The sequence below is a fragment of the Bombina bombina genome, chromosome 1 (assembly GCF_027579735.1).
Source record: "Bombina bombina isolate aBomBom1 chromosome 1, aBomBom1.pri, whole genome shotgun sequence".
Classification (NCBI taxonomy): Eukaryota; Metazoa; Chordata; class Amphibia; order Anura; family Bombinatoridae; genus Bombina; species Bombina bombina.
The window spans coordinates 1,360,758,481-1,360,774,893 of record NC_069499.1 but is presented as its reverse complement, the minus strand read 5'-3'; the positions used below and the strand labels follow the sequence as shown (position 1 = coordinate 1,360,774,893).

The 16,413-nt window shown below is 38.1% G+C and overlaps 1 protein-coding gene across 2 annotated transcripts in view; it reads right to left on the bottom strand.

Annotated features, from left to right (window-relative positions):
- LOC128650016 (phosphomevalonate kinase) overlaps positions 1 to 16,413 on the bottom strand; it is a 227,400-nt gene that overhangs the window by 13,412 nt on the left and 197,575 nt on the right. The window contains exons 1-3 of one of the 2 annotated variants that reach the window (XM_053703699.1): positions 15,240 to 15,501; positions 7,037 to 7,100; positions 6,779 to 6,931 (exon numbers count right to left, since the gene is read on the bottom strand). In XM_053703699.1, coding sequence (XP_053559674.1) covers positions 6,779 to 6,931; positions 7,037 to 7,100; positions 15,240 to 15,322 — 300 coding nt within the window. In that variant the 5' untranslated portion in view covers positions 15,323 to 15,501. Of the gene's footprint in view, positions 1 to 6,778; positions 6,932 to 7,036; positions 7,101 to 15,239; positions 15,502 to 16,413 lie in introns of those variants that run through there. The other variant, XM_053703677.1, reaches the window with a different exon arrangement.

The following is a 16,413-nucleotide window of genomic DNA, read 5'->3' as shown; positions in this document are numbered from 1 at the left end:
ATTTAATTTTTTTTAGTAATTGTTTTCTGTGACAGATACAAAAATGTCACAGAAAAGATATAGTGCTGAGGAGGCGTATGCCATCCTTGCGTCAGAGTCAGATGCCTCTATTTCTGACTCAGACCCCAATTTTGACCCTGCCATGTGCTCAGATACATCACTAGATGCAGTCTCAACTGATAGTGATGTATCTGTGGCTGCTAGCCCCCCTGCCAGAAGGAGGCGTGTTGCTGCCATTGCTGCTGAAGAGTGGGTAACGCCTCATCTCCAGAGGCCAGATATCCCACCCTTCACAGCAAATGCTGGCATAAATATAGATGTGGCAGGTTTTAGCCCCCAGCAGTTTCTGGAAGTGTTTCTGGGCGATGATATATTGGGGAACATTGTCGCCCAAACTAATTTATATGCCCATCAGTTCCGTGCTGCAAAGCCTGGAACATATTTGGCAAAGCAGCAATGGGCCCCCATCAATGTGCCAGAATTCAAAAAATTCTGGGCATTGACTATGCTGATGGGCATCATAAAGAAACCCTCCATTCGCTCCTACTGGAGTAGTAGCCCCATCTGCTCTACCCCCATTTTCTCCCAGACTATGTCGAGGAAGAGGTATGAAATGATTCTGCATTTCATGCACTTCAGCGACAACAGCCTGTGCCCCCCTAGGGAGCATCCCCAATTTGACAGGCTGTATAAAATCCGCCCCCTGATAACCCACTTTTCTGCCAGTTTTGCAGAGGCTTATACACCTGGAAGGAATATATGCGTTGATGAATCCCTAATGAAGTATAAGGGAAGGCTGGGATTCAAACGCTCCAGATATGGGGTAAAGGTGTATAAGCTCTGTGACAGCGAGACTGGGTATACTCAGGCCTTCCGGGTGTATGAGGGAAAGGATAGCCACCTTGACCCTCCAGGTTGCCCAGAACATATGGGAACCACTGGCAAGATTGTCTGGGACCTGATATTACCCCTAATGAACAAAGGGTATCACTTGTACTTAGACAATTTTTATACAAGTGTCCTTTTGTTCAAGCTACTGTATTGCTTTGATACAGTAGCTTGCGGTACAATTAAAAAGAACCGCGCAGGTTTCCCAGGACAACTTGTACGCACCCGGCTATGAAGGGGGGAAACCTCAGCTCTGCGCCAAGAGGAGCTGTTGGCACTTAAGTACAGAGACAAGAAGGATGTATACCTTCTTACCACCATCCACACAGAGAGGATGGTGGCGGTTTCTGTACGTGGCAGAGCTGAGATCATAAGGAAGCCAGTGTGCATCAAGTCTTATAACCGGCATATGGGTGGGGTTGTTCTGGCTGATCAGCTGCTGCAGCCCTACCTAATTATGCAGAAGACAAGGGCCTGGTACAAAAAGGTTGCATTTTACCTAATGCAGATTGCAACCCACAACGCTTTTTTGTTGTTCAAAAAAGCAAACCCCAGAGTTAAAAAAACTTTTTTACAGTTTCAGCTCCAGATTATTACTGGGATTTTGTACCATGATGCACCTGCTCCCCGGGCGGTGATGGGAGAGAGCAGAGTTGGGGCAACTCATTTTATTTTTAAAATCCCCCCTACTGCCGCAAAGCAGAAACCACAAAAAAAATGCAGAGTCTGTACCAAGAGGGGGAAGAGAAGAGACACCATATATCACTGTCCTGATTGCCCTGGACAGCCTGCACTCTGCATTGGGGACTGCTTCAAGCGGTACCATACAATGGTCAATTTTTAAAAAAATAAATACATTTGGTGTTATATATATATATATATATATATATATATATATATATATATATTTATTTATTTTTTGGTTATGTTTACTGTTAGATGGGTTTTTTTTTTTTTTTACTTTTACTGTGCCAGATTTTTACATTTCACTACTCTATTTTTTTCTAAAATTGGGCCTGTTATTTTTTTTTAACCAAAACCCCTGTCAAACCTATGCATGGGGGACATAGGTGTTCTCAGGGTGCCTTGCAAAAAACAACCTGAAGTATGTTTTTGTAATAACTTACAACAGTCTCTCCTAAATCATAGTCAAAAAGCAATGTGTCTGTAAAAATGAAAATTGAAAAATTACCACCATACACTTTCTCCAATTTTTTGGGCTAAAACGGTTGCTTCAAATGCATCAAAGCACACCATATACAATACCTTGGGGTGTCAACATTTAAAAAATATACACTTTCATGGCAATAAATAAAAGTGGGGTATGCGATAGGCCACAAACTAAAGATAGGCCTATCAGAAGAAATACTCTCATTGTTAATAACTAAAATCACAAGTCATAAATTTGTAACATAACCTTCCCAAAATCCTGGCAAACCTATGCATGGGGGGCATAGGTGTACTCAGGGTGCCTTGCAGAAAACAACCTGAAGTATTCTTTTGCAATAACTTACAACAGTCTCTCCTAAATCATAGTCAAAAAGCAATGTGTCTGTAAAAATGAAAATTGAAAAATAACCACCATACACTTTCTCCAATTTTTTGGGCTAAAACGGTTGCTTCAAAGGCATCAAAGCACACCATATACAATACCTTGGGGTGTCCACTTTTCAAATATATGCACATTCATGGAAAACAAATAAATTGGGGTATGTTAAAAGACCCCCCAAAAAGACGATAGGCAAAGAAAATATGTTAAATGTGAAAAAAAATCACAAACGCATGTCAGACATTTGGCATTGCACCCCCCAAACAAGCCACCAAACCTATGCATAGGTGGTATCACTGAACTCAGGAGATGTTGGTGACCACATATTGGTGTCTTCTTTGGTAGTAACACATAACAGGAGCTGTGAATCCATGTCTAAAGTACAATGTATGTGAACAATAACACAAAAATATGAATGCCCAATAGTTTGACAAAGACTAGTGGTTAAATTAGTGCATGGAAAGTGTTAAAATACCTACATTTGAAATACCCTAGGAAGTCTACTTTTCAAAAATATATGGTTTGATTGAGGTAAATTACATTGGCCGGCTTCAGAAATGTCTTAAATAGGACATGGGTGCATGGGATGTGAAAATTCAAAGTGGAAAAAATGGAATGGGCTTCCTAAAAATAAGGCCTTTTAGCCCCCAGAGAACCCAACACACCTATACATGGGTGGTATCACTGTACTCAGGAGAGGTTGTTGAACACATATTGAGGTGTTTTTTGGCAGTAACACATAACAGGAACTGAAAATCCATGCCTAAAGTACAATGTGTGTGAAAAATAACACAAAAAAATGACTACCCAAAAGTCAAGACTGGTGGTTGAATTAGTGCATGGAAAGTGTTAAAATATCAGCATTTGAAAAACCCTAGGGTGTCTACTTTTCAAAAATATATGGTTTGATGGGGGTAAATTCCATTGGCCAGCTTCAGAAATGTCCCAAATAGGACATGGGTGCATGATGACCGATGTGAAAATTCCAAGTTGAAAAACTGGAATGCGCTACCTAAAAATAAGGGCTTTTAGCCCACAGAGAACCCGACACATCTATACATGGGTGGTATCACTGTACCCAGGAGATGCTACTGAAGACATATTAGGGTGTTATTCGGCAGTAACCCTTACCATTTTATCAGTAAATGTATTCTTAAATTGCTAATTTGTCAAAATCAAATTATTTCCCCCCCCCCCAAAACTTTGGCATAGATTGGTGGTAAAATGGTTGCATGAAAAAAGTCAAAATACCCCAAGTTTAATACCTTAGGTTGTCTTCTTTTAAAAAATATATACATTTGAAGGGTTATTCAGGGATTCCTGACAGATATTGGTGTTACAATGTAACTATCGCCAATTTTGAAAAAACATGGTTTTGAAATAGCAAAGTGCTACTTGTACTTATTGCCCTATAACTTGCAAAAAAAGCAAAGAACATGTAATCATTGGGTATTTCTAAACTCAAGACAAAATTTAGAAACTGTTTAGCATTGGTATTTTATGGTGGTTGTAGATGTGTTAGAGATTTTGGGGCTCAAAGTTAGAAAAAGTGTGTGTTTTTTCATTTTTTCCTAATATTTTATAATTTTTTTATAGTAAATTATAAGATATGATGAAAATAATGGTATCTTTAGAAAGTCCATTTAATGGCGAGAAAAACGGTATATAATGTGTGGGTACAGTAAATGAGTAAGAGGAAAATAACAGTTAAACACAAACATCGCAGAAATGCAAAAATAGCCTTGGTCCCAGATGGTCAACAAATTGAAAAGTGGCCTGGTCACTAAGGGGTTAAAGGTACATGAAACCCAATTTTTTTCTTTCATGATTAAGAAAGAGCATGCAATTTTAAACAACTTTCTAATTTACTTCTATTATCTAATTTGCTTTATTCTCTTGATACTCATTGCTGAAAAGCATATCTAGATATGCTCAGTAAATGCTGATTGGTGGCTGCACATAGATGCCTCGTGTGATTGGCTTACCCATGTGCATTGCTATTTCTTAAACAAAGGATATCTTAAAAATGAAGTAAATTACATAATAGAAGTAAATTGGAATGTTATTTAACCCCTTAATGACCACAGCACTTTTCCATTTTCTGTCCGTTTGGGACCAAGGCTATTTTTACATTTTTGAGGTGTTTGTGTTTAGCTGTAATTTTCCTCTTACTCATTTACTGTACCCACACATATTATATACCGTTTTTCTCGCCATTAAATGGACTTTCTAAAAGATACCATTATTTTCATCATATCTTATAATTTACTATAAAAAAATTATAAAATATGAGGAAAAAAATGGAAAAAAAACACACTTTTTCTAACTTTGACCCCCAAAATCTGTTACACATCTACAACCACAAAAAAAACACCCATGCTAAATAGTTTCTAAATTTTGTCCTGAATTTAGAAATACCCAATGTTTACATGTTCTTTGCTTTTTTTGTAAACTATAGGGCCATAAATACAAGTAGCACTTTGCTATTTCCAAACCATTTCTTTTCAAAATTAGCGCTAGTTACATTAGAACACTGATATCTTTCAGGAATCCCTGAATATCCCTTGACATGTATATATATTTTTTTTAGTAGACAACCCAAAGTATTGATCTAGGCCCATTTTGGTATATTTCATGCCACCATTTCACCGCCAAATGCAATCAAATACAAAAAATCGTTCACTTTTCACAAATTTTTTCACAAACTTTTGGTTTCTAACTTAAATTATTTACAAACAGCTTGTGCAATTATGGCACAAATGGTTGTAAATGCTTGTCTGGGATCCCCTTTGTTCAGAAATAGCAGACATATATGACTTTGGCGTTGCTTTTTGGTAATTAGAAGGCCGCTAAATGCCACTGCGCACCACACGTGTATTATGCCCAGCAGTGAAGGGGTTAATTAGGGAGCATGTAGGGAGCTTTTTGGGATAGTTTTAGCTTTAGTGTAGTGTAGTAGACAACCCCAAGTATTGATCTAGGCCAATTTTGGTATATTTTATGCCACCATTTCACCGCCAAATGCGATCAAATTAAAAAAAAAGTTAAATTTTTCTCAATTTTAGGTTTCTCACTGAAATTATTTACAAACAGCTTGTGCAATTATGGCACAAATGGTTGTAAATGCTTGTCTGGGATCCCCTTTGTTCAGAAATAGCAGACATATATGGCTTTGGCATTGCTTTTTGGTAATTAGAAGGCCTCTAAATGCCGCTGCGCATCACACGTGTATTATGGCTAGCAGTGAAGGGGTTAATTATGTAGCTTGTAGGGAGCTTGCAGGGTTAATTTTATCTTTAGTGTAGAGCTCAGCCTCCCACCTTAAACATCAGACCCCCTGATCCCTCCCAAAAAGCTCTCTTCCCTCCCACACCCCACAATTGTCCCCGCCATCTTAAGTACTGGCAGAAACTCTGCCAGTACTAAAATAAAGGTATTTGGACCTTTTTTTTTTAAAAAAAAAAAGCATATTTACATATGCTGATGTGTATGATCCCCCCTTAGACCCCAACCTCACTGATCCGCCACCTAACAGCTCTCTAACCCTTCCCCTCTGCCTTAATGGGCGCCATCTTGGGTACTGGCAGCCGTCTGCCAGTACCCAGTTTTGCAAAAAATGTGCCTTTTTATTAAAAAAAAAAAGCCCTTTTCTGTAGTGTAGCTTTCCCCCCCCCCCCACCAAGACCAACCCCTTCCAGATCCCTTAGATTAGATTTTTAATGTTTAAACTTTCTTATTTTTTTTTACTTTTAACTTTATGTTTTTCTGTAGTGTAGCGGTTCCCACCCGCTCCCGCCCCTTGCACGCGCCCGCCCACCAACCCCCGTGCACGCGCGCGCTCCCGTGGGTCCCGCCCCCGATCCCGCCCCCCTCCACTCCATACAGAGCATCGATGGCCGCCCACTCGCCTCCCACGTAAGCTCCCACCCACCAACGATACCGGTCATCGATGTCCGGTGCAGAGAGGGCCACAGAGTGGCTCTCTCTGCATCGGATGGCCAAGGGGGGTTATTGCAGGATGCCTCCATAATCGAGGCATCACTGCAATAACCGGAAAGCAGCTGGAAGCGAGCAGGATCGCTTCCAGCTGCTTTCCAGACCAAGGACGTACGCCACACGTCCTCGGTCATTAACTGTATTTTTTTTGAGGACGTGTGGCGTACGTCCTTGGTCGTTAAGGGGTTAAATTTGTATTCTCTATCTGAATCATGAAAGAAAAATTTGGGGTTTAGTGTCCCTTTAACCTGATATTTCTACCCTCTCCCTGCTTCTCCCTGGCTAAACATGGTCACCCTCTGGTCTTTCTCACCAAAGCCAGGTGTGTGCCCACGTAAAGCTTACCCAAACAGGCTTTTTCACCCCCTCCACTATAATCTTGCAGAAGTATCCTGGGTCAGAGCACCTCTTCTCCTCTCCCCAGCGGATCATAGCAGCTCTGTACGTCTCTTTATAGTCACTGGCATCCAAAAGGCGCTCAAAATCAAGGCCCTGCTCCTACAGAATAGAATTTCTGTTAAATATCTTATCCGTTGGAGGACAAGATGAGGTACATTCCACAATAAGCGATGTTTAAAAAGGTATCATGTTGATGTCACTCACTTTGGCAAACTGCTCCTTCAAAGGTCCAGAGAGACGCAAAATGGCACAGGTGCCATTGCCCAATCTGTGACAGAAAAATTAGAGTGACATGAAATCTGCATGCTATCACATTCTATTCCCTCCTGATTACATTCTATACAACTTATTTTCACTTCCTTTACTCTGCCTGCACAGATATTTCCTGCTGTGTCTTACTTGTTATTCTATTTGCCACCTCCCTCTCTGCTACATCCTTACGTCACCATCTTGCTATCATTAAACTGTCCCCTCCATCCATTTCTACCCCACTCTTGTCCATCTATTAACATCTTCTCTTTGTCATCTTAGCCTACTTGTTTCCCATCTCTTCATCCTTGTGAATTCTCTTCCCTACAGATTATATTTATTTGTAATTTCCCCTTTCTCTGTACCCCCAGGGTGTTTTCTACCCTAAGGTCTCCATTAATGTATCCTCAATTTAACCCCCAATTACCATCTCCAAACTTATCCTCCATGTTCTTACCCAGTTATTGCCTAGATCCTATGCAAGGTGCTAAAATGCAGCCAGCACTCACAACACTGTTCATTCTGTATGAGCTCCCTTTTAATGAGATCATTCTTAAACCAGTGGCACTTACCACTACAACTAGCCATTGCGGTTATATAAGCACAAGTGTTATACCCTCTAGACATTAATTGTTCCCATATTACCTTACTGCAACCTCCACTACACTGACAATGTAAACTGTCCTGATTCAGATTAGAGTATGTAATGTCAAACAACTTTCCAGTTTTAATTCATTAGCTAATTTGCATTGTTCTTGTGGTATCCCTTGTTAAAAGGCAAATATAGGTAGGTTTAGGAGCAGCAATACACTACTGGAACCTATCTGCTGATTGGTGACTGCACATATATGCCTCTTGTCATTAGCTCACATGATGTGTTCAAGCAAGCTACAAATACTGCATTGCTGCTTCTTTAAAGATACAAAGAGAAAAGTAAATTGTAAAGTCCCTTTAACCCAATCTCTGCTGTCCAGATCATTTCCAGTGAAAGATAAATAAACCCAACTTCCCTGCTGCAATTCAAAATTAATCCACCATCACTTTCAAAAGTATACTAAAGAAATGCTTTCCAAATAAGTTGCTATACAAACTTTTTTTATATAAGAACACTGTTCATTGCAATGCCAATCCATTCTAATGGGCATAGCTTGTATGGAGAGCCTACATTACATCCTTATCACACACAAAAGGTATTCTTATCAGTGTTCACCAACCAGCTGATTTTATTGACCAACCGGATAAAACCCACATTTTTTCTTTCATGATTCAGAAAGAGCATGTACTTTTAAACAACAAGTAAATATTTGTTAGTATAAAGTGCATTGCTTTGCAGTTCTTATCTGTTAAAAGCCAAATTAGAGAACGGTATGTAGCAAGGTTATCCTTGATAAATCTGCAGTGTCCTTTTTCAGATCTGAAAATTAGAAAAGCCACAATTTTCAGAGCCTAAATTATATGAAAAGGGAGCAAAGAAAATAAAAAATTAACGTATATTATTGCAATGTTTACTATGCATAACTAAACCTTTTATATTAACATCTCAAGGTGTTTACTATTCCTTTTAACCCCTTCCCACCCATAGGACGTTCTATGCCATCATAACTGCACTGGGTTTTAGCCCCCTTAGGACGACATAGAACGTCCTAGCAGTTTTGCTGTACTGAAGCCATAGGTGCTATTTGAATGGGATTGCGGGCTGGAGGGAGTACCTAGCGTCATAGGCACTCCCCCCTGACACGATTCCATCATTGAAATTACGCAATCGCATGAACGATCGCGTGATTTAAATTTTTACTTATTTGTTTACATCGGAACAAATAAGTCCGGGCGGGAAGGGATTAAAGGGACACTGAACCCAAAAAAATTCTTTCGTGATTCAGATAGAGCGTGCAATTTTAAGCAACTTTCTAATTTACTCCTATTATCAATTTTTCTTCGTTCACTTGCTATCTTTATTTGAAATAGAAGGCATCTAAGCTTCTTTTTTAATTCAGAACTCTAGACAGTACTTTTTTATTGGCGGATGAATTTATCCACCAATCAGCAAGAATAACCCAGGTTATTCACCAAAAATGGGCCGGCATCTAAACTTACATTCTTGCATTTCAAATAAAGATACCAAGAGAATGAAGAAAATTTGATAATAGGAGTAAATTAGAAAGTTGCTTAAAATTGCATGCTCTGTCTGAATCAGGAAAGAAAAAAAATTGGGTTTAGTGTCCCTTTAAGGGACATGAAACATAAAATTTTTCCTTTGCAATTCAGATAGAACACACATTTTTAAACAACTTTCAAATGTACTCCTATTATCAATTTTGCTTCATTATCTTGGTATTCTTTGTTGAAGGAGCAGCAATTGCAAAAAAGAGGGGGAGGAAAAAGCGCTGGAATATATTTAGCAAAAAAGCAAAAGGTTGAATAAAACCATCAAGATAACAATAATAACTTATAAGTAAAGAAAAAACTCTTTGCGCTTGAAATCAAATAAATTATATCAGAGCTAAAACAAATATGACGGATGTGTACAGTGAGGCTGTGATAAATATATTCTAACTTGTTTGGATTTCCTACTGGTTCATAACTACTTTAAATTCGATAATTCTTTTTATCTCCAAAGACGTGGGACCGCCATGGGTGCTAAATTTGCCCCGGCCTATGCTAATCTTTTTATGGGCTGGTGGGAGCGGTCCCACGTCTTTGGAGATACTAATCCATACAAACATCTTATCAGATCATATAAAAGATATATTGATGATCTTTTGTTTGTGTGGTTAGGATCCTCAGAGGAAATGGAGGGCTTTATCCAATACCTAAATAATAATGAGGTTAATTTACAATTCACTCACACGTCAGATATAGGTAAGATAGCCTACCTTGATGTCTATCTTATGGGAGATCCATCTACACAAAAAGTAACAACAACACTATATAGGAAACCAATTACTTCGAATACTATACTACATGCACGCTCTTGCCACCCAAAACATACAGGGTTTGGGGTGGCTAAGGGCCAGTTTATAAGACTTAAACGTAATTGTACTACAGATTATGATTTTCGTGTAGAGTCAGACACATTGAAACAGCAACTTTTAGAAAGAGGCTATAAAATGAAAGTAATAAAAAGGGCCTTTTTAGAAGTAGATAGACTAGATAGAAGGGAAATATTTCAAAAAAATTGTTATGGGTTACTAAACAGATTCAACAAAAATAAACCCAATTTCATTACTACCTACAGTCCTCAATTCAAAGTAATCTGTGACATCATTAATAAACACCTCCCCGTTTTGACGGGGGAGGATAGTCTCAGAGACCTAACCAGGGAAGGTCTCAATTATATCTCTAAAAAGGGACGTACAATTGGAAATTTAGTAGCCCCTAGTATGATAAAGAAACCACCATCAACAGTAAGTAGTTGGTTACAGGTAAAGGGGCATTACAAATGCCATTTTTCCAATTGTATAGCCTGTAGTCACACAACAATAACTGATAAATTTCAATCTAGAAGTACACAAAGAGTATTCCTAATGGACTCTTGCACCAATTGCCGAACATGCTATGTTATTTATCTGGTGGAGTGTATAGCATGTAAAAAGCAATATGTGGGGTGCTCCTCTAGAGAGGCACGCACACGCATCAGAGAGCATTTAAACAACATTGACAAAGAAAGAGATGTTTCAAATTTGGTGCATCATTTTATATACGAGCACAACAAGTCAGTGAATAGTTTTAAATGGCAAATAATAGAAACAATCCTCCCTAAACCTAGAGGGGGTGACCGAATGCAACGACTCCTCTATAGAGAGGCATTCTGGATCTTTACACTCCAGACCAGACGTCCCAAAGGCTTTAATATAGCAGGAGACATCATTAATTTTTGGAAGTAGGGTATAGTGACATAAAAAGTTACAGTGAAGGATAGCAAATAATTGGGATTAAAACATGTATATATATATATAGATAAAGAGCAATGTCATTTCAAAGTTTACATATAATGATGTTGAATAGCATACAGACTAAGTTACTTATATCATGCTGTTTTGAAGATTTTGGTTTTTAAGTTATAATTGGGATACATATATGTATATATATAGATAAATAGTAAATTCATAATAAAGTTTAGACACAATGATGTAGAATTACATATAAATTTATGTTATTGATGCTGCCTGGTTTATAACATTCTGCCTTTTTAAACTATTCCAGGACAAGTTCTTTTATATGAACAAACTTGATAGGTACCAACTATATATTTCTTTGTTCAACAATTCCTACAAGGAAAAGAGCACTGCAGTTCAATATGCTTATATGTTTGTATATATACATATCCTGTTTAAAATATTATGTTTTCCAAGCTACCATGGAGAGTGCCCATTTGCAGGGATCAATTCTGACATTTGATAATTATATGTTTTTCTGTTTGACAAACTCTACAAGAGAAAGAGTACTGCAGTTCAATATGTTTATATGTACATTTTGCAGTCAATATATTAGTATATATAGTATAAAACAGAAAAATGTTCTAAGATACAACCCATTCAAATGAAATAAAGTGTCCTCCAATCAACCTGTTGATAACACTAATTGATTAATTGCGCTGTGACCCCAGCTGTTTATCCTTAGCTATTACCAGAATAGGTTTTTAAGGGATAACACAGGCTACCCTTTGAGGTCTATGATTAAGGCTACATTTTCCAGCCGAAACGCGTAAGACCGACTGGTAGCCTAAGGTCACAGCGCAATTACTAAGCTCTTTTTTCATCTAATTTTTACCACCCTCATTTAAGTGTTTTTTTTTGGTTCTCACTATGTTGGAATCTATTGAATCTATGATATCAATAAACTCACCCTTTGTTTGAAGCCCGAGTTCGCTGGATTTCTTTTTGTTTGGAAATATGTGATAAATATATATATATGAGACAGAGACGATAGAGACAGAGACGACAGAGAACATATTTAATAGCTATTATAAACACATGAAACAATTAAAATAAAATGTTAAAGGCAAAAGAATTCTTAAGAACAAAAAAAAAATAAAAAAAAATAAAAAAACACAAATAGCAGATGACACAAATTGTGGATATCACAAATGGTTAAAAGGCACAGGCAGACATAATTCAGATATTACAAAAAGTTAAAAAGCACAACCATATATAAACCAGAGGAACTTTCAGATGGATAATAAGAACCTGATCCTGCAAGTATCTTTAAGCAAAGTGCTGTCCATACACATAAACGTTCTTAATGTGCATGATAAGTTGATCTTCAAAGTCTGTGGTGCAGCGTGCAGTTGAAATGCTGCGTGTAATAGGTATGCTCAAATTACAGACAGAACTTTTCTCAAAAGTATGCAAAGATGTACCACAAAAAAAAGTATATCCGAACTTACAGTAAAGTTCCAGGAAACCAGCTCCACTCCGAGTTATAGGCTAACCGGGTCTAGAAGAATACAACTGTGAACCCGTCAACGTTCGCTGAATAGCCAGGATCGGATGTGTAGGAAATGTCTGAACCTTCAGACTACGGTGGCCTTACTCCACCAAAAAGAAGCTGTTTGTAAGTTCTCCACCAAAAAGTAGCTTCTTTAAGCTTATCTGTAAGTTTGGATATACTTTTGTGGTACAGCTTTGCATACTTTGGAGAAAAGTTCTGTCTGTAATTTCAGCATTCCTTTTACACGCTGCACCACAGACTTTGAAGATCAACTTATCGTGCACATTAAGAACGTTTATGTGTATGGACAGCACTTTGCTTAAAGGGACACAGAACCCAAATTTTTTCTTTTGTGATTCAGATAGAGCAGGCAATTTTAAGCAACTTTCTAATTTACTCCTTTTATCAAATTGTATCCATTCTCTTGGTATCTTTATTTGAAAAGCAAGAATGTAAGTTTAGATGCCGGCCCATTTTTGGTGAACACCCTGGGATGTTCTTGCCGATTGGTGGATAAATTCACCCACCAATAAACAAGTGCTGTCCAGGGTCTGAACCAAAAAATGGCTGGCTCCTTAGCTTAGATGCCTTCTTTTTCAAATAAAGATAGCAAGAGAACAAAGAAAAATTGATAATTGGAGTAAATTAGAAAGTTGCTTAAAATTGCATGATCTATCTAAATCACAAAAGAAAAAATTTGGGTTCAGTGTCCCTTTAAAGATACTTGCAGGATCTGATTCTTATCCATCTGAAAGTTCATCTGGCTTATATATGGTTGTGCTTTTTAACTTTTTGTAATATCTGGATTATGTCTGCCTGTGCTTTTTAACCATTTGTGTCATCTGCTATTTGTGTTTTTTTATTAATTTAGCTTTTTTTTTTGTTCTTAAGAATTCTTTTGCCTTTAACATTTTATTTTAATTGTTTCATGTGTTTTTTTAATAGCTATTAAATTTTTACTGTATATATTTTATTTATTTTTTAACAGCCCCACTGTACACATCCGCCATATTTGTTTTAGCTCTGATATCATTTATTTGATTTCAAGTGCAGAGTTTTTTCTTTACTTGAAGGAGCAGCAATGCACTACTGGGAGCTCGCTGAACACATCCGTTAGACAATGACAAGCATATATGTGCAGCCACCAATCAGCAGCTAGCTCCCAGCTCCTGAGCCTACCTAGGTATGCTTTTCAACAAAGGATACCAAAAGAAGAAAATTTAATAGAAGTAAATTGGAAAGTTGTTTAAAATTGTATGTTCTAACAGAATAATATAAGCACAATTTGCATGCCCCGTTAAAGGGCCATAATACCCAAATGTTTAAACATTTGAAAGTGATGCAGTATAGCTGTAAAAAGCCGACTAGAAAATATCACCTGAACATCTCTATGTAAAAAAGAAAGATAGATATTTTACCTCAAAGGTTTCTCGGTAGCCACATCCCATTGTAAAGGACTTCTAAGCAACAAATCAGTATGTCTGTCCCGGGACAGCAGAAGGGTTGAGCCTTGTGCACTCTCATGTTATTTCCCTATTCAGTGTAAGGAAGTTTACAATGAAATCTCATGAGAGTTAAGTCAAATCTCATGAGAGTTAAGTCCAATCTCATGAGATCACAATAAAAGAGTTCATGACCTTAGCACTGCTGATGCTGATTGGCTGCAGTTCATTTCTTCATTATTTTTTTGTACCTACAGCTGGGCTGCAGCTGAGTATAACTTTTTACACAGAACTTACACTCTCTTACTGCTGAGCTTGTGAGCTGAGATTGTGAGGTAAAATATCTTCCTTTTTTACATAGAGATGCTCAGGTGATATTTTCCTGTCAGCTTTTTACAGTTATACTGCATCTGTTTCAAGTGACTTAGCATATGAGTATTATGTCCCTTTAAAGGGACATTCCAGTCAAAATATAACTGCACATAGATTAATTACATCTATGTATAGAAACGTATTTGCAATATACATGTATTGGCAAAAATGCTTGTAGTAAAAGTTATCACTGTTTTAGTGTTAACATTTTTCTCTGCACGTGCATGTGAAGCATAGCTAGATTTTCTCAGTGCACCAGCGTTTTAAATACTGCAGCTGCTCTGAGCACCAGTGGGGCTTGTATCATGTCAGCAATTAACAAATTGAGTTATTACCAGATGGTACAAGCATCTTAGGCCCTCTGCGCAAGTGCTGTGTTTAAAATGCTGGTGCATATTTAAATACACAGTTACAACAGCTATATCTTTTTTAAAAGCATTTTTGCTAACACATGTATATTACAAAAATGCTTCTATTCAAAACTAAAATGTACCCATATGGATTCCAATTTTGGCTGGAATATCCCTTTAAGCTACTGTAATTTTGAGAGGCCAGAGTACAACGTTGTGCATTATTACAGCTTTCAGTAGTGTGTGACATATAATGTAGGGCCCTCTCTCTGTATATGCCCAGTACCCTTTTCTGGTCTGTGAATATAGAATATGAATAATTCTCTTGGATTTGTATCTCCCATAGCTGCCTGTGCCCGTTACTCTTCGCTCCCTTACAGGCTTCTCTAGTTGCAGTCACCCCCATTCTTTCTCCTACGTACTCCCCACTCTCTAAACACTCAACGCAGCCAGCATCTCTTTCTATAGCCCATTCGTGTTCTGTCCAGCCCAGTCATTTTCCCTTCAGCATCCTCCGAATACTTTAAGCCCCAGCTTTTTCCTCCCTCTGTTCTACTCTCTCACTTGTCTCTGATGAGCTCGGTCAGATAATCCTTCCCGGACTTCCTCTTCCCACTGAAAAGCAGCACCAAGCAAGGAACTTCCATCCCAGCACCTGAGGATAAATCACTCTACTTGCGACTCGGCTCGGCATGAGTAATTACGCCTAAGAGAGCGAAAGCCAATCAGACTTCAAGTTACAATACAGACTTTTGACTCCTCCCCTCAACCCTGTGAAGTAACCAATCATGGCACCTATTCCGTGGTATCAGGCACATCTAAAACGCCCCTTCAAACCCCGCCCCTCTCCTCACTGTCAGACCACGGGGAAAGCAGGAGGGGATGTTGTGATTGTTGTGATGTTACGTTTATCATACGAGCCGCGTGAACATAGTGCGTATAGTTATGTAGGAAATGTTATGTGCACTTGTTGTTGTTGTTTGACGACAAGGAAGTTGGTTTCTTATTCAAGCTGTTTCTTATTCGTGGAATTCTGTTTCTTATTCATGGAAGTTGGTTTCTTATTCAAAAATTTTGTCAGACTGCTTTAAAATAAAAATATAGGTTTTATTTAAAAAATAATAATATGATTCATATAATGTAGTTACACAGAGGTAGAATCCCTTTATACAACATTAAATATACAAACTGGAAAAAAGGGCATACGTTGGCACCAATATGACTATTTTGAATAAGTAACTGATATTTTCAAAGGGTTAATGACAATTGGGCCACTGATTTCACTATGAATATATAAAGGGTAGACCCCCGTCCATGACATGCAATTGTTTTTAGCCTGGCCCAATGGTGTGTTGGGCACAAAAATTGATGCCAACACTGGCATTGGTGCTGTAATTGCCATTTTTGAATAAGTAACAGATATTTTCGAAGGGTTAATAACCATTGGGCCACTGATTTAACTATGAATATATACAGGGAAGATCCCCCTCCATGAGATGCAATTGTTTTTAGCCTGGCCCAATGGTGTTTTGGGCACATAAATTGATGCCAACACTGGCATAGGTGCTGTAATTACCATTTTTGAATAAGTAACTGATATGTTCGAAGGGTTAATAACCACTGGGCCACTGATTTCACTATGAATATACACATGGTAGATCCCCCTCCATGACATGCAATTGTTTTTAGCCTGGCCCAATGGTGTTTTGGGCACAGAAATTGATGCCAACACTGGCAT